This window comes from Microcaecilia unicolor, unplaced genomic scaffold (assembly GCF_901765095.1).
Source record: "Microcaecilia unicolor unplaced genomic scaffold, aMicUni1.1, whole genome shotgun sequence".
NCBI classification, from domain to species: domain Eukaryota; kingdom Metazoa; phylum Chordata; class Amphibia; order Gymnophiona; family Siphonopidae; genus Microcaecilia; species Microcaecilia unicolor.
The window spans coordinates 50,327-73,869 of record NW_021963459.1 but is presented as its reverse complement, the minus strand read 5'-3'; the positions used below and the strand labels follow the sequence as shown (position 1 = coordinate 73,869).

The window sequence follows — 23,543 nt, the reverse complement described above, 5'->3', positions numbered from 1 at the left end:
TGAATTTCCATGCATGGCATAATAGCCTCATGGCAGCTTTATGAACTATTTGAAGCTGCTTAAATAGATGGAGGTTAATCCCATCATGCACTGTTACAGTAATCAAGCCTTTGATGCCAGTAGGGCATAAAGCAGTGTTAGTTGAGCTGCCTTATCTACGGAATTACAGATGGCCTGGAAACGACATCGGGCTAAAAATCAACATCTCACAGTGACAGAAATCTGTGGGTCGAAGGAGAGTTGGGAGTCAAGAATGACCCCCCCAAATATTTGAAAGAGTCTACTAATATGATAGTGGCACCCTGCAGTACAGGAGTGATGGAGGATGAGAACATTCAGTGATCCAAGCTGCACCAACTTAGCCACATTCCACACTAGTTGATTCTTCTTTAGTCAGTAGGCAACATTGTCAACATGCTGCTGCAGTGATGAGAGACCAAAATTGCTGGGGTCAACATATGGGATCAGAAGGATGTCATCAGCATAATAGAAGGCACTGATGGCCAAATCCTAGGCGTTGGTAGCAAGTGGGCTGAAGATGTTAAAGAGCAGTGGCGTAGCAAGGGGGGGGGCGCGGTGGGGGCGGTCCGCCCGGGTGCACACCGCTGGGGGGTGCCGTGCACCTGTCGGGTCCGCTCGTTCTGTGCTCCCTCTGCCCCGGAACAGCTTACTTCCTGTTCCGGGGCAGAGTGAGCATGGAACGAGCGAAGCCGACAGGCACGCAGCACCCCCCCAGCAGATAAAAATGCACCCGGGGGGGGGGGGTGTCCTTTCACCAGTCGGAGGGGGTGTTCATTTGCCGGGGGTGGGGGGGTCACGCTGCACCTGGGGGGGGGGGGGGGGGCGCATCGGCAATCAGCCCCGGGTGTCAGCCACCCTAGGAACGTCACTGTTAAAGAGTAATGGTGCGAGCACCAACATGACAACTGCTGAGTAGATGATATAGATGAAGCCACAGAAACATTAAAGGCCTCTTTTACAAAGCTGAACTACCGATTCTCATTGCGGCAAATGAGAGGAAGCCCATTCAGTTCCTTTGGGCTTCTTCTCATTTGCCGCGCGGGAATCGCTAGCAAGAATCACTAAAGGAACAAGCTTCCACGAAAGAGGTAAACCAATGCAAATCCAGCCCAGAAAGACCAATATCTGCCATTTTGGCAAAAAAAGATTATGATCTACTAAGTCAAGGAAAGTACAGGAGCCATCAATAATGCTGTGGAGTTGATTGACCAGGGCCTGTAAGAATGGTCTCTGTGCTGTGTCCAGACTGATGGTGATGCAAGAAACTAGATTGTTCCACATATTGTAGTAATGGATGGAAAATGACCATTTCAGTGAGTTTAGATAAGAATGGCAAATTTGAGACTGGCTTGCAGTTGGCAGGACCTGAGGAGTCAAGTGAAAGTTTCTTTAGAATAGGCCAGAATATGGCTCGATTCCAGGGTACTGGGACTACTCTTAAAGAAAGACTATCCTATATAATAAAACGCACCTCCAACATTCTGAAGCCGAGAAAGTGAAGCCTTCAAGCCTTGAAGCATTCGTGCACTCTGTAAGGCTCCATCTCCTCAATTGACGACACGTAGTTCCGGAATGTTGCGGCTTCAGAACGTTGGAGGTGCGTTTTATTATATAGAATGTGCTCGGTGCTTTCTGTAGTACATGGGGGGAATTTAATATACAGTATGCTGATTAAAGTGGAGGAGTGACTGGAGGGGGGCAGGGGAGATAGGACAATCGCTGGATGGCTGGAGGGGGGCAGGGGAGATAGGACAATCGCTGGGTGGCTGGAGGGGGGCAGGGGAGAGAGGAGATTCGCTGGGAGGCTGGAGGGTGAGCAGGGGACAGAGGAGACTCGCTGGGTGGCTGGAGGAGGGGGCAGGGGAGAGAAGAGCATCGGTGGGTGGCTGGAGGGGGGCAAGTGAAAAAGTAGAATTGCTGGGTGGCTGGAAGGGGGACAGAGGAGACACACTTGCACCCAGCAGTCTCACTTTCTCACACACACACTTGCACATTCACTCTCTGTCTCTCACACACAGTCAATCTCACACATACTCTCTCAAATGTACACATTCCGAGGAAAACCTTGCTAGCGCCCGTTTCATTTGTGTCAGAAACAGGCCTATTTTACTAGTGATTGATAATTATCAGCACAGAAGGAAACAAATCATGGGTTGGGAGGTTGATCCAGCTACAGTGTAATAAGGGGCCTTTTTACCAAACATTGGTAAAAAGTGGCCTGCGGTGGTGTTGGTGAGTGGGATCATTGCATGCTGAGGCCACCTTTTACCGCAGTGGGTAAAAGGGCATTTTCCGCCTGGAAGCAGCAACTGCTTGTGCACTACTTAAAAAACTGGTGCACAGCCATTACTGCCGGAGACCTTATCGCCTTCTGTTTAGGAGGCGGTGAGGGTTTTGTCAGTAACCTGGCAGTAATTGGGCAGTGCCACTAGGCACTCCTACCAGTGGCGTAGCTACGTGGGGCCACGGGGGCCCGGGCCCCCATAGATTTGGCCCTGGACCCTCCTGCTGATGACCCTCTCGACCCCAGCCTCCGGCCGCCAACCCGCTGTCGCCTACCTTTGCTGGCGGGGGACCCCAACCCCCGCCAGCCGAGGTCCTCTTCTTCCTTCGTTCTGTTTCTGAGTCTGACGTGCAGAACGTCAGACTCAGAAACAGAACGAAGGAAGAAGAGGACCTCGGCTGGCGGGGGTTGGGGTCCCCGCCAGCAAAAGTGGGCGGCGGTGGGGGAGGGTTGGCGGTGGGAGGGGGGGTTGAGAGGGTCATCGGCAGGGGGGGGGGTCAAAGTTGGTGGCGGCGGCGGGGGGAGGGATCAGCAATGACAGGGGGGTGTTGGCGGCGCCAGGGGGGGGAGCTAAAATGTGCCCCCTCACCTCGGGCTCTGGACCCCCCTCCCGCCGAAGTTTGGCTACGCCCCTGACTCCTACTCCCCACCCACTGGCACTAGAAAGCAAACACTATTTTCTAACACCAGAAACAGCGTGTAGCAGAAACAGAACTACTGCCAGGCTCATGGGCGTAGACTGGGGGGGGGCGAGGGGGGGCAGTGCCCCCCCAAATGACCAAGACGACGAAGACGAGATCTTTCCCGCAGCGGCAAACAGGCAGGTGGAAAAGCAGCAAGCAAGCAGCCACGCTGAACTCCGTCCTTCGCTTCCTGAATCCTGCCCTCTCAGCGTCCCACCCGCCCCAAAGGAAATGACATCAGAGGAAGGCGGGACGCAGAGAGAGGGCAGGATTCAGGAAGCGAAGGACGGAGTTCAGTGTGGCTGCTTGCTTGCTGCTTTCCCACCCGCCCGTTCGCCTCTGCAGCTTCGGGAGTGGAGTGAGCCAGGAGATAGGCGTCCACTGTAACAAGTAAGGAAGCCATTTCCACTCCCCCACGCAGCCGTCGCCGTTCACAAGCACAGCAAGCAAACCTGTGTGAGCTGCTGCTGTTGCATCCACGTTGTCGTTTGGGAGATGCTTTGAAGGGGGAGGGAGACGCTGGATAGAGTGGGGAGGGGAAGAGAAGGGGATGGAAAGAAACAGAATGGGCAGCTCTTTTTCCCTTCCTCCTTCCTTCCTCCATATTAGCATATTAATTTGAATATATATATATATATATATTCAAATGAATATGCTAATATGCTCCGCCCCATTTTGCCCCCCCAAATGAAACAGTCAAACTACGCCTATGGCCAGGCTCCTGATTTGCCGTGTGCAACCCTGGCAGAAGCTCTACCACTGTTTGATAAAGGGGCCCCTAAGTGCCGTCCATGCCCATTCTCCACCCCATTCTGCATTAATATGGGAATTAGCACTCACTAAGTTTCAAGACACTACGTTAGCTGTTAGTGTGGGCCTGTGTTAATTCCAGCATGAGCTACTTAATGCACCTTATAAAAGGCCCCTTAATACGTATTCTGAGAGGGGGGAATGTGTCTATTCATTTCAAGCCTAAAGGCCAGGTTTAGTGAGGAGTTTTCTCAGCATGGGAGAAAACATTTCAGATATTAAAGCAGCTTATGAATGAAGAAGGATCTGAGAGAAGAAAAGAAATCCCTGAGAGGAACCTCAATAAATCCGGTTCCCTGGCTAGCTTGCTCTTTACTTGAGTGTTACTGTGTAAATAACAGATTTTGTCACCCATAGGGAAAATGTGCAATTAAAAAGATAATCTAATGGTAGTAATATGCAAGAATAATAATATGAATGCTGTTTTTCTAGGCTGTGGGAAGACCTCCCTTCTTGACGTTATCACCTGCAAGGATGAAGGTGGGAAGATTAAGACGGGGGAAATACTGATTAACGGAAAGTTAAGCACCAAGCAGATCGTAAAGAAATGTGTTGCCCATGTACGGCAGGATGACCGCCTTCTACCAAACCTGACAGTCAGAGAAACTCTTCTGTTTGTGGCCAAACTACGTCTTTCCAAGACCTTTTCAGATGTGCAAAGGAAGAAAAGGGTAATTTACTTTGCCTTTCCAGCTCTAACCAAGGTGTCCTTGAAGGCCCCGACTTTCAGGATAGCCAGCACAGACAAAGAAATGAGGGATATGTCTATCAAAGGGGGTTAAGCCCCAATTACTGCAAGACACGTTAAAGCGTTTTGTGGTAGATAATTGTTTAGTGTGTGCTAAGCGTACATTATTTTTTTTTTACTAGGGGCATGGCGTAGAAGCATTATCCAGATAGAATGCCCACATTAGCTCACGATATCTGGTCATTTGCTTGACCTTTGAGTCCTTACCACCTTCTAATTAGGAGGCAGTAAGTGCTCCGTCATTATTTATTTTTTTCAGGTAAAATGCAAACATTAGGTCACGACCTGAAAAAAAATTCATTGAAAATGCCCTGTATACTGGGTGTGCTAGGACTGTCCCTAGTGGAGGAGTAGCCTAATGGTTAGTGCAATGGCCTAAACACCAGGGGAATTTGGTTCCATTCCCACTGCAGCTCCTTGTGACTCTGAGCAAGTTAGTTAACCCTTTATTGCCAAAGTGGAGGAGTGGCCTAGTGGTAAGAGCAGTGGTCTTGCAATCCAGAGGTGGCTGGTTCAAATCCCACTGCTGCTCCTTGTGATCTTGGGTAAGTCACTTAACCCTCCATTGCCTCAGGTACAAACTTACAGGGGGATGATCAAAAGTCAATGTGAGTGTGCAAGCCCATTAGTGCCATTTTTGTGCACGCTTTTAACAACGTGGGCTGATCAACCTGGTTACCGCCATAAACTGCAAGCGCGCCAGGCACTTGCGCACATGACATTTAAATGTAGTCAATCTCATGTAAATAAGGTCATTTCGCATTCCTCCTCATGAACAGAGGTGTTGCACGCCGCTATGCCGAAAAACAGCGCAGCAGAATAATGCCAGGTCCTAGCTGGCGTTCTTGTGGCGCAGGTCCCACCCCGAAAAAAAAACTTCAAAAACTTTTGTCTTTTTTTTTTTAAGAGTATATTCTTTGCTATGCCTCCGCTCCTGCGATGGCAGTTGAGGATGTCCAAAATGTGGATGTTCCTGTGAGAAGGACATCCATGCCTTTGCTATGCCTCCGACACCCTCTTTATTTATTTATTTGGATTTTGGATCACAAGTAGCAGCAGTGGGATTTAAACCAGCCACCTTGGGATTGCAAGACCACTGCTCTAACCATTAGGTCACTCTGCCACTCCTCCATTCTATTCCACTCCCTTGAAATTTGGCCATCCCTGTGGGGGGGGGGCAGTATGCAGGCCCCTACTACTACTACTATTTAGCATTTCTATAGCGCTACAAGGCATACGCAGCGCTGCACAAACATAGAAGAAAGACAGTCCCTGCTCAAAGAGCTTACAATCTAATAGACAAAAAATAAAGTAAGCAAATCAAATCAATTAATGTGTACAGGAAGGAGGAGAGGAGGGTAGGTGGAGGCGAGTGGTTACAAGTGGTTATGAGTCAAAAGCAATGTTAAAGAGGTGGGCTTTCAGTCTAGATTTAAAGGTGGCCAAGGATGGGGCAAGACATAGGGGCTCAGGAAGTTTATTCCAGGCGTAGGGTGCAGCGAGACAGAAGGCGCGAAGTCTGGAGTTGGCAGTAGCGGAGAAGAGAACAGATAAGAAGGATTTATCCATGGAGCGGAGTGCACGGGAAGGGGTGTAGGGAAGGACGAGTGTGGAGAGATACTGGGGAGCAGCAGAGTGAGTACATTTATAGGTTAGTAGAAGAAGTTTGAACAGGATGCGAAAACGGATAGGGAGCCAGTGAAGGGTCTTGAGGAGAGGGGTAGTATGAGTAAAGCGACCCAGGCGGAAGATGAGACGGGCAGCAGAGTTTTGAACCGACTGGAGAGGGGAGAGGTGACTAAGTGGGAGGCCAGCAAGAAGCAGATTGCAGTAGTCTAAACGAGAGGTGACAAGGGTGTGGATGAGGGTTTTGGTAGAGTGCTCGGAAAGAAAGGGGCGGATTTTACGGATGTTGTAAAGAAAGAAACAACAGGTCTTGGCAATCTGCTGGATATGAGCAGAGAAGGAGAGAGAAGAGTCAAAGATGACCCCAAGGTTTCGAGCTGAGGAGACAGGGAGAATGAGAGAGCCATCAACAGAAATAGAAAACGGGGGGAGCGGGGAGGTGGGTTTGGGGGGGGGGGGAAAATGAGAAGCTCGGTTTTGGTCATATTTAATTTCAGGTGGCGTTGAGACATCCAGACAGCAATGTCAGACAAGCACGCTGAAACTTTGGTTTGGATGCAAGGTGAGATATCAGGGGTAGAAAGGTAGATTTGGGAATCAACAGCATAGAGATGGTAGGAAAAGCCATGGGATGAGATTAATGAACCAAGGGAAGAAGTGTAGATAGAAAAGAGGAGGGGACCAAGAACAGCACCCTGAGGTACGCCGACAGGCAGAGGGATAGAAGTAGAAGAGGATCCACCAGAGTGAACACTAAATGTGCGGAGGGAGAGGTAGGAAGAGAACCAGGAAAGGACAGAGCCCTGGAATCCAAGTGAGGACAGGGTATCGAGAAGTATGCTGTGATCGACAGTGTCAAAAGCAGTGGAAAGATCAAGAAGAATGAGGATGGAATATTGACCTCTGGATTTAGCCAGTAATAGGTCATTGGAGACTTTAGTAAGCGCAGTTTCGGTTGAGTGGAGAGGGCGAAAACCAGATTGTAGTGGGTCAAGAATAGCATGTGAGGAGAGAAAATCAAGGCAGCGGCGGTGAACAGCACGCTCAAGTAATTTGGAGAGAAAAGGAAGGAGGGAGATGTGTCGGTAATTAGAGGGACAAGTAGGGTCGAGTGAAGGCTTCTTAAGGAGAGGTGTGACCACAGCATGTTTAAATGCAGCAGGGACAGTCGCAGTGGAAAGTGAGAGGTTGAGAATGTGACAGATAAAAGGAATAAGAGCAGGAGAGATGGCATTAAGAAGGTGGGTGGGAATGGGATCAGAGGAACAGATGGTACATTTTGAGGAAGAAAGGAGAAGTGGTGGGGGGGAGGTATGTGTGTGTCAGCAGAGGCATAACGAAGGCATGGACGCCCTTCTTTCAAACATTTTGGACTTCCTCAACTGCCCCCACAGGGATGGCCAAATTTCAAGGGAGTGGCCTAGTGGTTAGAGCACTGGTCTTGCAATCCAGAGGTGGCCAGTTCAAAGCCCACTGCTGCTACTTGTGATCCAAAATCCAAATAAACAAAGCAGGCGTTGGAGGCATAGCAGGCATGGATGTCCTTCTCACAAACATCCACATTTTGGATGTCCTTAACTGCCGTTGCAGATGGCCGGCGCCGTTCCATTATTCCCCGCTTTATGACAGGACAAAATGACAAGCAGCCCTAAGCACATGCATGCTGCTCGTAGCCTAGGACATCTGATTAGTGCACATGTTTCCAGCTACTTAGCTTCATTTAACTACGCTGAAGTGCCGCTACACCGCTGCATATATCTGCATACATTAACTTCTGATCATGCCTGAAAATGGCAGACAGGTGAAAAATTGATGCATTTGAATTATGGTCCAGGAGACAACGATTACACATCCCATGGACAGCCAAAATAACAAACCAAGCAGTTCTGGAACATAGCAAACCAAAAGTCTCTTTGGAGGGTGAGGTAGCAAAACAAAAGCTCTCCTATTTTGGTCACATCATATGAAGCAAGTCCCTTAAAAAAGACATCATGCTTGGAATGGTTAGAAGGTCTTAGTGGCAAAAGAAAAAGAGGCCACCCAAGAATTTGCTGGATAGATACTATCAAGGAAGATACTGGAATGAACATAGCAGAACTGAAAGAAGCTGTGAGAGATTGGAAGGCATGGCGAACAGTGATCCGTAGAGTGACCGAGACCCGTACTCGACTGATCGGATAAGGAAGGAAGGAAGGATGTAATATGTAAACCACTTTGATTGTAACCACAGAAAGGTGTTATATCAAATCCCATCCTATTTCCTAGTACCCTTTAGTAGACATACCACTGAGTGAGTTATTACTATTTCATGCACGTGTTTATTGTTCTTCATATCAACACCAGTAGTATTCCATAGAGAATTAGCAACTCCTCTAATATTTAACATTTCAATGGACCGTGGGAGACTGAGTGATATGCTAAATATCTGAATTTATCTGGAATATTTGATGATTAAATCTTCTAGACTTCTGGTTTAGAAAATGGGCCGGTCTTAGCAATTGTGGGGTCCTGCCCGCATCTAGCCCCGCCCCTTGTTGACAAAAAGTGTTTTAAAACTTTTTATTCCAAATAAAGACAAATCAAACAAACACTTGTACAGAAAAACTAATTCAAATAGACACAATGCTATCATAGGAAATTTTTGGGATTAAAAAGCAAAACCATGTGCATGTAAGGACTGGATAAGTGAATTAAAACAAATGCCCTTAATATGTAATACTTGGTAGCAATAATGAAACAGTGATGGAATATTCACATAGCAGGCAGCCTGAGCCAACAGATTTATTTTCCACTGAACATAATTAATGTTGTATGAACTTGGCGGCTAATAGTGTGCTGAACTGGACAATGTTGGCACATTTAGACCGACTCTGGACAGTTCTGCATGAAGGAAACCCTTCCCTCATTATACTCAGTACCTTCTCCATGAAATAGTAGTAATAAAAAAAAAGGCAAACATGAGCGCCAAACTCTCTTGATATCATTTGTATTTCAGCAAGACTTGGAATTGGTTAGGAACTTGCATTGAGGAATCTACAAATTCCATTTTATGGGAAAAAAGTCTGGGTGTTCCCAGATGTAACCAAGCAGACTCAAATTAGAAGAAAAGAGTTTTTTGGCACTGCGATCTGCAACTTTAGCTCTGGGAGCTTCATTCAACTTGAACTATCTGTGTAAATGTAGCATCAAATATTTAGAGGTCAAACATATTTTTTTAGTTCCTGAACATTTAAAGCAATTTATTACTCAGAAAAGATAATTTAATGCTTGTTGAGATTAGGCAGTAATGATTAAGCCTTGAGCATTAGATCAGAGAGACAGATTGGGAATAAATGGTTTAATTTTGCCAAGTTATGTTTATTTAAAATATATTTTTGAAACTCATCTCCTGAGATATGGGCCCCAACCCCCACTTTTATTGTGGTCTAATGCAAGTTGTATAATATTTCTCTTTTTTAAAATTTTCCATATGGAATTACTATTTTGAATTTATGTACTGGTTTTCTTATTCAAGATGTAAAAAAGCTTGTAAAATTTTGAAATTGATAAATAAATAATTTTAAAAAAAGGCAAGCGCATTTTTATAATACACCACTGCATTCCACAAAGCAAAAGGAGCAAGTTCCCACATGCCATCTTTTTCTTTTGATGTAGGCACTGGAAAAAAAAATACGTTAAATGCTCCCAGGTCTCAACCTAGTTAATGACTTTTTAAAACTGTACTTATAAATAGTAAGTCTGATTCTTAAGCACCTGATACTCATAATGTCTGTTTTGTCGGCCCTTTACTAGGTGAAATTAAACCATCAGAATAGAATGAGTCCCTATAACCAGCCCCTCCAAATGATACAATGATTATGATTTAGAACTAATTAGATTAAACCAATACTTTCTCTGTGTACGTCTGTATGCTTCACAAGCGAGGTCCAATAAAAATGATACCAACAATAAAGAACGACATCGTGGATAGAACAGCACATAGATTTGCTTGCTTTGTTTGCGTAAGGGGATGAGAGGTGCGCAGAGGAGAGGGAAAGGGAGACCAACCTCGTGGGCTTCAGCGGTCGTCTCAATCCAGCCGCCTTCAGCTCTCTCCTACCTGCTCCCTTAGTTCCGGCTTGCAGCACCGCTGCCGCCTTCAATTTTCCGGGCTGCCGGCAGTATCAGTGAGGTAGGCGCACTGCCTTTGGCAGTCTCCGGAAGCTCTCCCTCTGTTGCAGCATCCCGCCTCTGCGGTATGGGAAATTGCAGCAGAGAGAAAGCATCCGGGCCTCCGAAGACAGTGTGCTTACCTCACTGACGCTGTCGGCGGCCTGGATTGAAGAAGGCAGCTCTGCAGGGAGCCGAAAGGTAGTAGGAGAGAGCTGACCAAGGAGGTTAGATTGAGAACAGGAGACGGCATGATGGCTGATGCAGGGAACAGGAGGGAGATGCTAAGGCTGTCGAGGGGCCCCTGGGAGTGTGAGGCCCTTTGCGACCACCCCTGTCGCACCAGCTTAAGACTGGCCTTGGCCAGTTAGGATTCTACTACTATTTTGTCTGTATCAAGTGTCTTCCATTATTAACATCATTCATTAATTGTAGTTATTGTAAGTTAAACTTTATCAGTGGCCTAGTTAGGGTGGTGGACTTTGGTCCTGGGGAACTGAGGAACTGAGTTCAATTCCCACTTCAGGCACAGGCAGCTCCTTGTGACTGTGGGCAAGTCATTTAACCCTCCATTGCCCCATGTAAGCCACATTGAGCCTGCCATGAGTGGGAAAGCGCGGGGTACAAATATAACAAAAATAAAATAGATACTATTGGACATTCTACATGGAATGTTGCTACTATTGGAGATTCTACATGGAATGTTGCTATTCCACTAGCAACATTTCATGTAGAAGGCTGCGCAGGCTTCTGTTTCTGTGAGTCTGACGTCCTGCACATACGTGCAGGACGTCAGACTCACAGAAGCAGAAGCCTGTGTGGCCACATTGGTGATCTGCAAGGGCCGACTTCTACATGGAATGTTGCTAGTGGAATAGCAGAATAGCAACATTCCATGTAGAATCTCAAATAGTAGCAACAGTGGAGGAGTGGCCTAGTGGTTAGGGTGGTGGACTTTGATCCTGAGGAACTGAGTTCAATTCTCACTTCAGGCACAGGCAGCTCCTTGTGACTCTGGGCAAGTCACTTAACCCTCCATTGCCCCTTGTAAACCGCATTGAGCCTGCCATGAGTGGGAAAGCGCAGCATACAAATGTAACAAAAAAATATATATGTGTGGGATAGGCACAGAAGGACCTTAATGGCAAGAAATGGAAAGAGGGAGGGACAAGGCCACAGATGGCAATCACAGCAAGAGAGCACCAACAGCAACATTGATGAACACTTTTACATCCTGTTGTGTCTTCAGGTAGAAGATGTTATAGCAGAACTGAGACTGCGGCAATGTGCAAACACAAGAGTGGGAAATGAATACGTTCGGGGTGTGTCAGGAGGCGAGAGGAGGAGGGTGAGCATTGGGGTGCAACTGTTGTGGAATCCCGGTGAGTATGGAATCAAGTGTTTGTTCATTAGATTAAGGCAGGTGTTTTCAACCAGTCCTTTGAATTAATGGCATAGCCAGACGTGCTATTTTGGGTGGGAACACATTTTCCCCCACCCCCTGCCCCAGTGACCCCCAACAAATAATCCAAGCCCCACCAGCTGAAGATGTCATCTAGTGGCCAGAATAGGTCACTTGCCTGTCTGCTGCAGTTGGTGGCACTGTCCATGAGCAGCCCTCATGCTGGCCTACTTCTCTCCCCCCCCCCCCCCCCCACACACACTCATGCATGAAAACGGAGAATTCATGGGGGAGGGAGGTGCAGAAGCAGCCTGTGGACAGTGCCGCTGGACCTCTTCAGCTGACAGGGTTTGGGGATCCCTCCAGCCATAACAAGGGTGCCAGAATTTTAGGTGGGCCTGAGACCAAAGTGGGTGGGCCCAAGCCCACCCGTGGCTACACCACTGCTTGGGACATGCCAAGCCATTTTGGTTTTCAATTTGCATGCACTGCCTCCATTATATGGAGATCTATCTCATGCATATTCATTGTGAGTATCCTGAAAACCTGACTGGCAAGAGTGTGTCCCAAAGAGTGGGTCGAGAACTCCTGTATTACGGCCTACACTGATGTGACCAGGAGTGAGAGGAAGTGTATCTGTAACTCATTAGTGATGAAACCACAGGTTAGTTATAGAGAGGTTCTAGGCATGATAATATAAATACATTTTTAACCCCCACAATCTTATGAACAGCAATACATAAGCTTATACATCGAATTTTGTCATCTTAAGGCAGAGGTTTAAAAATACCCCACCACTCCCAGCAAGCACTCTTCACCCACTCAGCTCTCAGACATCAGCTAGCATTCTTCCCCTATCAGCTCACCAGATATCAGAAGGTGTTCTCCCCTGACCCCAACCTATAAACACTCTCACCAGCCTCTAAAAACTCCCAGTACCTATAGAGCTGCTCACTGCATTCTGTGCCTTCGGGTGTTGTGAGTTTGTTTTGGGGTTTGAACTCAGCGGGAAACAAGACACAAAGGCAAGTGATACCACCTCTTCTTGGATGCCTTATGCCAGTCTACTGTCTCTAGCAGGGTGGCAATTAGGGCTGCTTTTCGATTAAAAATTTTAATCGCTGTTAATTGCCCATTTAAAGGTATTTTATTTATGTATTTCCCACTGCAGCTCCTTGTGACTCTGGTCAAGTCATTTAATCCCCCATTGCCCCAGCTACAAAATAAGTACCTGTATATAATATGTAAACTGCTTTGATTGTAACTACAGAAAGGTGGTATATCAAATCCCATCCCACTTCCCTTCCCTAAAGGACTGATAATCTCCCTGCTTTCCACCCTCAGATCCAACATCTCTCCCTTTCTCAACCATCCCTTCTCTCTTTCTTTCCTGGGATCTATTTTTTCTCTCTCTCTCCTTTTTCCCTCCTATTGTCCAGCACCTCTCCCTCCCTCCCTCCTCTCCACCCCAATCAGCAGAAACAAAAACTTGGCTTCTGGAGCTCGCTATCTTGGTCATAGCTTCCTTCGGTGACCCCTCCAGTTCTGCTTGCGGGTCTGCAGCTCACACTTCTACCCCATCCAGGGTTCAGCATCTGCCTCCCCTCAATACCCTGCTGGTCCAGGGAGTGGCAGCGTTGCACATATGCTGCCTGTGGGCTACCCTGAAGCTTTCCCTCTGGCCCGTCCTGCCTCCTCTGACATCCTGTTTCTGCCTGGGCGGGACAGAGCAGAGGTAAAGCGACAGACCAGGCTGCTGGCACACAACTATGGAATGCGCTACCATGTGCCACAAAAACAATGCATAACTTAACTTCCGAAAATCACTAAAAACCAACCTGTTCAATAAGGGATATCACAATGATCCATCCTAAATTCCAGTCAACGAAACTTATACCAGAACTGGGCATAACCAAACTCCATATACCTGATTGACTTAACAATGGTTGCGAATGAACTCTAACGCTACAACACTGTATCTCTGATCCTGATAACGAACTCTTTATAACCTGCTTTTCTCTTATGAACATGTATGCATTACCAACTTGTATTTCCTCATACCGGAAATGGCGATCGCCATTATGGAATAATGTAAGCCACATTGAGCCTGCAAATAGGTGGGAAAATGTGGGATACAAATGCGACAAATAAATAAATAAATATGTGCAACGTTGCTGCTGGCAAGGATCAACAAAAGACCACCTTTAAGGTAGACTGGCGCAGGGAGGTGGGTGATGTTGAATCGTGGATGGGGGAAAGATGTTAGACTGCACCGAGAACAGGGGTTGGGAGTGGAAGAGAACAGAAAAGATGTTTGGAGGAGACAAGAGACACTACAACGTGATTGGTTTTTAAAATTGTGATGAGTGGTTTAATACATTAATCGCAGAGTTAACTGCAATTAAAGTGCAACCCTAGTGCCAATGCATAATACTGGCTGATGGCACCGCCTGTGTGGGCCAACACAGCAACTGTGACTGATCATATCATCTATTTCCTACATCAGGCCTGGGCAAGACTAGATTAAGGCATATCTGACTGCTCCCCCCCCCCACCTAGCGTGTGCACCTGAGGCATGTGCCTAGTTTGTTAATATTTTAATCCCACTCATGATAAATTATCCTACCTCCGTAAATATTCTGTCCACTCTGCAACAATAGTTTATTTAAAATTTAAGAACATAAAATTGCCATTCCGTCAGATCAAAGGTCCATCCAAACAACGTCCTGTCTCTAGTAGCTTCCAGTAGCAAGTAGTGAGAAGGCATATCTAGAATGTTTCATTCCGTACCTTCCTTATCCAGTTTAGGGCTGTCCTGAACCCAGGAAGACAGCTCTGAATGCTATACTTGATGGCGTACATCAGATCTACGCTGTATAAATTCACGGGGAAGCGCTGTCATTTTAAAATAAGGAGAAGGCATACCTGCTTATTTTCGAAAGAGAAGGGTGGCCATCTTCCGACAGAAATCAGGAGATGGCCAGCCTTCTCCTAAGGCTGGCCAAATCAGTATACTTGAAAGCAGATTTTGGCCGAATTCAACTGCTTTCCGTCGCAGGGCCGGCCAAAGTTCAAGGGGGCGTGTCGGCAGTGTAACGAAGGCGGGACGGGGGCGTGGTTAAGAGATGGCTGGCCTCGGCCGATAATGGAAAAAAGAAGGCCGGCCCTACAGTAGAACTCCCCCCTCCCCCATAATGCACAGTAACTGTAACCATGCTACACTTTGGTAAACAGTGACCTATATAAAGAGAGTTCATCTAACATATTCAGCGAGAACAACTTGCAAGGTGCAGTTCCTGAGCCGGTGATGCATCTATTCTCTCAATCAAAGAACTCATTGCTTTCAAAATCTGCACCCTGGTTCACAAAATTATCTATGGTGAAGCCCCAGGATACATGACAGACTTGATCGACCTACCAGCTAAAAACACATCCGAATCAACACGATCATATCTAAATCTGCAGTACCCAAGCTGCAAAGGACTAAAATACAAATCAACTTATGCATCCAGTTTTTCCTACATAAACACACAACTATGGAACGCATTACCGAGAGCCTTGAAAATGACTTACGACCTCCTCAACTTCCGGAAAGCACTAAAAACTAACCTGTTTAAAAAGGCATACCCTAACGATCCAACTTAAATGTCTGATCTCTGCAACACAACAAAAGTAAAGTACGTAATGGCCACACAAACTTTACCTACCACAACATCACTTTGTATTTGTTCACACCGGTGTCGACAAACGCCTCTCCGGTACTATGTAAGCCATATAAATACACCAAAACTAAACCTTCCAATCTCAGAAACACTAAAAATCCTTGGAGTTACTATCAACCGCCACCTAACACTCGAAACCCATGCAAACAACACAACCAAAAAAATGTTCTACTGCATGTGGAAACTGAAAAGAATAAGACCATTCTTCCCAAGATCCGTCTTCCGCAGCCTAGTGCAATCCCTCATACTCAGCCATCTAAGAGACTACTGCAACTCACTGTACGCAGGCTGCAAAGAGCAAATACTGAGGAAACTTCAAACAGCCCAGAATACAGCAGCCAGACTCATATTCGGAAAACCAAAATATGAAAGTGCAAAACCATTACGAGAGAAGCTACACTGGCTCCCACTTAAGGAACGCATTACTTTTAAAGTATGCACATTAGTCCACAAAATCATTCACGGCGAAGCCCCAGCCTACATGTCTGAGTTAATCGACTTACCACCCAGAAACGCTAAAAAATCATCCAGAACTTTCCTCAACCTCCACTTCCCTAACTGCAAGGGCCTGAAATACAAGGCGCTGCATGCGTCAACCTTTTCTTACATGAGCACGCAGTTCTGGAACGCGCTGCCGCGTGGCCTGAAAACGATCTGCGAACAAACCAACTTCCGTAAATTATTGAAAACACATTTTTTTGAGAAAATTTACGGAAAGAACCAAAACACATACAATCCACACTCACTGTTCAGTAATACATCAACACATCCACTTATGAATTCTCTATCCTGAAACCTCACCACACTCATACCTCTACTCACAAAAAAAAAAAAATGTATATCATATGTTTTCTGTTATGATATATTGCCCTTTAGCTCCTCGTTGTTTCCTTCCAATGTTTCAATGTTCTTTTCCATTGATATATTCCTTAACGATACTTTGATTTTGTCTCGTATAACTCTTCACAATGTAATCCATAACCGAATTGTAACAAAATGTATTTCCATCATCCATAATGTATTGTAAGCCACACTAAGCCTGCAAAAAGGTAGGAAAATGTGGGATACAAATGCAATAAAATAAATAAATAAAATAAATATTGAGCCTGCAAATAGGTGGGAAAATGTGGGATACAAATGTAACAAATAAATAAATAAACCTTTTGCCGTCACTCTCTTAGATTGCAGGGGGCAATTGTCGTTAAGATGTCCTTCTGTCACGGATGTTCACTATAATCAGTGCGTTTTTTCCAGCGAAAAAGGTGCCACTACTCAAATGCCAGGCCACCCTTCAAGGGTGGGGTGATCACTGAGGGACCCACCCCACAATAGCCAGGACCCCTAGAACCAGTCACAGAATCTATGACAAGGCAGGATTTGTGTGTAGAGCCTGAGATCTTTCATTAAAACTTGGGGACCATGGGTCAATTTTAGCAGACAATGGAAAAGGTGCCGGAACTCAGTACCCCCAAATACCCCCCTCAAAAAAAGCCCTGACTATAATCGATCTCTCAGATCTGTTTTAATTTCAGGCCATATATATTTGGAACTCTCTCCCTAATTATCTGAGATTGACGTCAACCTGTTTGATGTTCCGAAAACAATTGAAGACGTATCTGTTTGATCTTTAATGATTAACTTGTTTGGGCTGATTTTTTTTGTTACTGTTTGATATTGTTTCTTTCCCCGTTGCTGTTTGGGTTCTCATATTGTAAGTCAAGCCAAACTTTTTTAGGAATTTTGTGACTAATTAAATCCTGAGTAGTTAGATTAGATGAGATTAGGTGTTTAATGTGCTTTTTCAGGTTTCAATCGAGCAATGAAATTTAACATAAAGCAACTCGTCACTGCCTTGACACGGTGTCACCTTTTGTGTTGGGACAGGTATCTTGATTCTAGATGAACCCACATCTGGGCTGGACAGTTTTACAGCACACAACCTCGTGATAACATTATCCAGGCTGGCCAGAGGAAACCGACTAGTGGTTCTTTCCATTCATCAGCCGCGATCAGACATCTTCCAGCTCTTTGACCTGGTTCTTCTTTTGTCTTCTGGGGCTACCATCTATTCTGGAACTGCCTGCGACATGGTCCAGTATTTTACAACAATTGGCTATCCATGCCCCAAATACAGCAATCCCGCCGACTTCTACGGTTAGTATCTTCAATGAAAAACAATAACACTGTATGGATAGATATTCAGCCTCCGACTGTGACTGTCTTTTAGCCACCACCGACGTAATTCCTGGATATTCCATGCCAGTCCGTTCCCAGGACCGGCACTGTATATCCAGGTTTATGCAGCTGGCTATTTCTTATGCACTTAACCACCTAAGCAACATCACATAAAGATAGGATTGATTTTTATGCAGTTCAGTGCAGCTGAAATAGCAGAAAAAAGCACCAGACTGAGCAAGTGCAAGGTGATGCATGTGGGAAATAAGAACCCAAATTATAGCTACGTCATGCAAGGTTCCACTTTAGGAGTTACGGACCAAGAAAGGGATCTGGGTGTCGTCGTCGATAATACACTGAAACCTTCTGCTCAGTGTGCTGCTGCGGCTCAGAAAGCGAATAGAATGTTGGGTATTATTAGGAAAGGTATGGAAAACAGGTGTGAGGATGTTATAATGCCGTTATATCGCTCCATGGTGCGACCGCACCTTGAGTATTGTGTTTAATTCTGGTCTCCGCATCTCAAGAAAGATATAGTGGAATTGGAAAAGGTGCAGCGAAGGGCGACTAAAATGATAGCGGGGATGGGACGATTTCCCTATGAAGAAAGACTAAGGGAGGCTAGGGCTTTTCAGCTTGGAGAAGAGACGGCTGAGGGGAGACATGATAGAGGTATATAAAATAATGAGTGGAGTGGAACAGGTGGATGTGAAGCGTCTGTTCACGCTTTCCAAAAATACTAGGACTAGGGGGCATGCGATGAAACTACAGTGTAGTAAATTTAAAACAAATCGGAGAAACTTTTTCTTCACCCAACACGTAATTAAACTCTGGAATTCGTTGCCGGAGAACGTGGTGAAGGCGGTTAGCTTGGCAGAGTTTAAAAAGGGGTTGGACGGTTTCCTAAAGGACAAGTCCATAGACCGCTACTAAATGGACTTGGGAAAAATCCACAATTCCAGGAATAACATGTATAGAATGTTTGTACGTTTGGGAAGCTCGTCAAGTGCCCTTGGCCTGGATTGGCCGCTGTTGTGGACAGGATGCTGGGCTCGATGGACCCTTGGTCTTTTCCCAGTGTGGCATTACTTATGTACTTACCCGTGGTAGCTCCAATCACAGTGCTCTTCTCCTTCCCTCCTGAGATAAATCCTTCTGGCCAACAGGACTGCAACAGCTTTGGGATTCAGGCAGCTTGGTTGAGGTGGGGTGGCAGATGATGGTGGCGGTGGAATTTGGAAAGCAGATTAGGTAGAGAGAGGAGCCAGAGTGCTGGGAATAACCTCTGTCAGCACTAGGGAACTTCACACAAGCAAACGCAATTTTTCTTGCATGCATATTTTGTCACCCTGTTCTTCGCCTAAAACTGCTAGAAATGTTAACAGGGGCGTGAATGGAGGTGCCATGTGGGCTGGGATTTGATGCCTGATAGATATTAGGTTCATGTACCTGTTCCTGCAGCCTCGCTGGTCAACTGTATATCCCAGATCATGGCTATGACACCTAAAGTAGAAAAGCTACTAAAGGCTGCTCATTTAAATTCATTCATTCATTCAAGTATTTATATACTGCTTTCACCATCATTTACTTAACAATAGGATTACTCTCTTCCTATACCGTATTGTTTAATTTTAATATGCAATCCATGTTCAATATGCGATCCGCAAACGAACCTTTTCCGGAGATGGGAAGGCGGTAGAACCGAGAGGACATGAAATGAGATTGAAGGGGGGCAGACTCAAGAAAAATGTCAGGAAGTATTTTTTCACGGAGAGAGTAGTGGATGCTTGGAATGCCCTCCCGCGGGAGGTGGTGGAAATGAAAACGGTAACGGAATTCAAACATGCGTGGGATAAGCATAAAGGAATCCTGTGCCGAAGGAATGGATCCTCAGGAGCTTAGTCAAGATCGGGAGGCAGGGCTGGTGGTTGGGAGGCGGGGATAGTGCTGGGCAGACTTATACGGTCTGTGCCAGAGCCGGTGGTTGGGAGGCGGGGCTGGTGGTTGGGAGGCGGGGATAGTGCTGGGCAGACTTATACGGTCTGTGCCAGAGCCGGTGGTTGGGAGGCGGGGCTGGTGGTTGGGAGGCGGGGATAGTGCTGGGCAGACTTATACAGTCAGTGCCCTGAAGAGCACAAGTACAAATCAAAGCAGGGTACACACAAAAAGAAGCACATATGAGTTATCTTGTTGGGCAGACTGGATGGACCTTGCAGGTCTTTTTCTGCCGTCATCTACTATGTTACTATGATACCATTTGTATATTTTTTCTTTTTTTACCCGACTGTTCGTTTAGCATTCATGTTCTATATCACTACCACTTTAGTCCTAATGTCTAAAATGATTTCTCTATAATCGATGACCTAACATATGTTACATTCCAATCTACCACTCAGGAACCTATATGCAATACCATAATTTATTATTCTTTACCATGTGTGTACGCACCTTAACGCAATACCATTTGTAATTCTGTTAACCGGAAATGGCAATCACCATTACGGCAAATGTAAGCCACATTGAGCCTGTAAATTGGTGGGAAAATGTGAGATATAAATAAATAAACAAACAAACAAACAAACAAACAGTGTACAGTTTCATTTTACAAGTACTGGGACTGTCCCTGGTGGGCTTACAATCTAAGTAGTACATTGTACTACTGTTGTACCTGTGACAGTGGAGGGTTAAGTGACTTGCACAGGGTCACATGGAGCTGCAGAGGGAATTGAACACAGTCCCCCAGGATCTGAATCCACTGGTGGCCATCAGGCAGCAGTGGGAATCAAACGCAGTTCCCCAACACACTACGCTAACCTTTAGGCCACTCCTCCACTCTGTAGTTGGGCTAAGAGAAAATAACACACCCTGATATAGCCCCCTGAGGAAGCAGATAACAGAGGTGAAACGGGCCCCCGTTGGAGATAACAAGATATGTGCTTGCTAAGGTTTTTTTGTTTTAGTTTTGCAGTAGGTTTACTGAAACCAAAATAAGAGCTAGGCCATGCCTTTTTTGTTTTGAAATATGAAATTCGATGTTTTCAAATCACAAATCAGCAATTTGAAGCACCAGTAGAAATAAAAATGAAAAATTATCAAGCATTTGGAGGGTTTCTTAAAGACCGATGAAAGAGATGTGGGACCTATGAAGAACAGACACTCGTACGGTCTGACTTAAAGGATTCTGGGGTCTTTTTTCTCTATTTTTAATGAAATTCTTTGTGAAACTAAAGTTTTTTCACATAGCTCATTATTTAAAGTAAGATCAGACTTTGGGGACAGTGAAGTGAAACACTTTTCTAACTTGTCCCTGTACCCCCTCACTGGTCAACTGTATATCCCAGATCAAAACCAAATTCTGCAGCAGGACTTGTTTTCCGCCAGAATCGTTATACCCACACTAGCCCGCTCCTCAAGTCACTTCACTGGCTCCCTGTCCGCTTCCGCATTCAGTTTAAACTTCTCGTGCTGACCTTTAAGTGCATCCACTCTGCAGCCCCCCACTACCTCTCCGCTCTCATCTCTCCCTACATTCCTCCCCGTGAACTCCGCTCGCTGGACAAATCTCTCTTGTCATCCCCCTTCTCCTCCACCGCTAACTCCAGGCTTCGCTCCTTTTCTCTCGCGGCACCTTATGCTTGGAATAGACTTCCTGGACCTATACGTCTAGCTCCATCTCTACCTGTTTTCAAATCTATGCTGAAAACCCACCTTTTCACTGCTGCTTTTGGCTCCTAGCCACAATTGCCCTCCCCTTGTCCCTTCCTCCCTTCGCACCCATTACTTCCCTCACCCGTAACTGTCTTGTCTGTCTGTATTATTTAGATTGTAAGCTCTTCTGAGCAGGGACTGTCTCTTTGTATCAGGTGTTCAGCGCTGCGTGTGTCTGGTAGCGCTATACAAATGCTAATAATAATAATAAAAATAAATAATACTTATATTAGAAAAGTCACTAATGACTGGAAGGAATCATTTGATATTTTGGAATCATTGGACAAATATAAATATTAGAGTTTGAGCATTCAACCTCCACAAGAATGTGACAATCAACAAAACTCCCACTTAAAAACACCAATGAAATGTGAATCGAATAGGGATAATAAACCTCCATTAACCACCAATTATCACAGCATGAGCTCTCCTGTGGTCTCAAAGGGCTAATGTTCTATTTCTGCAACAGACTGGATGGAATTTAACTTTACTGTCATCCAGAGGACTTTTATTTTTAGAGAAGCACATTTCCATAAGAAAGAACACTCATAGCACAGATTATACTACCCAGAGAAATTTAACTACAGGGTTAGACCACAGATCTCCATCAAGCAGAAAAAAAGTCCCTATCTGTTATTTCTTCACTAAAAGGAACTGCAATAATAAAAAAAAAAAAATCTACACAGCAAGCTTACATACATGAAAGACTGGTGGAAAAGTACATAGAAGAGTAGCCCAGACAACTCATACTACATAAGAACATAAGCGATGCCATACTGGGACAGATGAAAGATCCATCAAGTCCAGTATTCTGTTTCCAGCAATGGCCAATCCAGGTCACAAGTACTTGGCAAGATCCCAGAACAATAAAACAGATTCTATACTGCTTATCCTAGAAATAAGAGGTGCATTTCCCCAATGTTGTTCTGCTAGAAAATGATCCAAACCTTTTTTAAACCCTGCTAAGCTAATTGCTTTTACCACATTCTCTCGCAATAAATATACATTGAGTGAAGAAATATTTTTTTCAGTTTGTTTTAAATGCACTTAGTACATTCATTGTGTGCCCCCTAGTCCTAGTATTTTTGGAAAGAGTAAACAAGCATTTCATGTCTACCTGTTTCACTCCACTCAGGGCTTCTTTTACAAAGCCGCTCTACCGATTCCTGGTGCAGCAAATGAGAGGAAGCTCATTCAATTTATGGGCTTTCTCTCACTTGCTGCGCGGGAATCACTAGTGCGGCTTTGTAAAAGAAGCCCTCAGTTATTTTATAGATCTCTTTCATATCTCCCCTCAGCTGTCTCTTCTCCAAGCTGAAGAGCCCTAGCTTTTTTAGCCTTTCCTCATAGGGAAGTCATCCCACCCCCTTTACCATTTTCATCGCCCTTCTCTGAACTTTTTCTAATTCCGCTATATCTTTTTTGAGATGCAGTGACCAGAACTGCACACAGCATTCGAGGTGCGGTTGCGCCGTGGAGCGATACAAAGGCATTATAACGTCCTCATTTTTGTTTTCCATTCCTTTCCTAATAATGCCTAACGTTCTATTTGCTTTCTTAGATGCTGCTGCACACTGAACAGAGGGTTTCAACGTCTCATCAACGACGACACCTAGATCCTTTTCCTGGGTAGTGACTCCTAATGTGGAACCTTGCGTCACAAGCTATATATTTTGGGTTCCTCTTCCCTACATGCATCACTTTGCACTTGCTCACGTTAAACCTCATCTGCCATTTGAATGCCAAAGTCTCCCAGTCTCACAAACATTCCACAAGAAACATAACCCACACAGAAATATGCAAACAAGCTGAAACATTGTGTCAGCACATCAGTTACAGTCTCAGCTGGAACGTCTGATGCCAACCCATCCTTCCACTGGTCATTATTTACAACCTGAAACCCTGGCAGACCAATCGTATCAGGCACTGGTAATTCACAGAGGAAGCCCCTAGACAGGGTGGATTCTCAGACAGTAAAAGATGCAACCAGCAAAATACTAGACACCACAGATTGTCTAAACAAATTATGATGGAAATAGTACAGCCTGACACCAGGGGCGTAGCTACGTGGGGCCACGGGGGCATGGGCCCCCACAGATTACGCCCTGGCCCCCTCTACATTTGACCCCCCCCCACCACCGCCCGCTCCCCGCCCCACCGCCGCATCATCAGGTACCTTGTTTGCTGGTGGGGGTCCCCAATCCTTGGCAGCCAA

General features: G+C 45.6%; 1 protein-coding gene across 1 annotated transcript in view; it reads left to right on the top strand.

The window, feature by feature from the left end:
- The window catches only part of LOC115459335 (ATP-binding cassette sub-family G member 8-like), a 64,900-nt gene that overhangs the window by 6,088 nt on the left and 35,269 nt on the right, over positions 1 to 23,543 (top strand). The window contains exons 4-6 of the mRNA XM_030189177.1: positions 4,231 to 4,469; positions 11,571 to 11,703; positions 17,330 to 17,599. Of these exons, the coding sequence (XP_030045037.1) occupies positions 4,231 to 4,469; positions 11,571 to 11,703; positions 17,330 to 17,599 (642 nt within the window). The remainder of the gene's footprint in view (positions 1 to 4,230; positions 4,470 to 11,570; positions 11,704 to 17,329; positions 17,600 to 23,543) is intronic.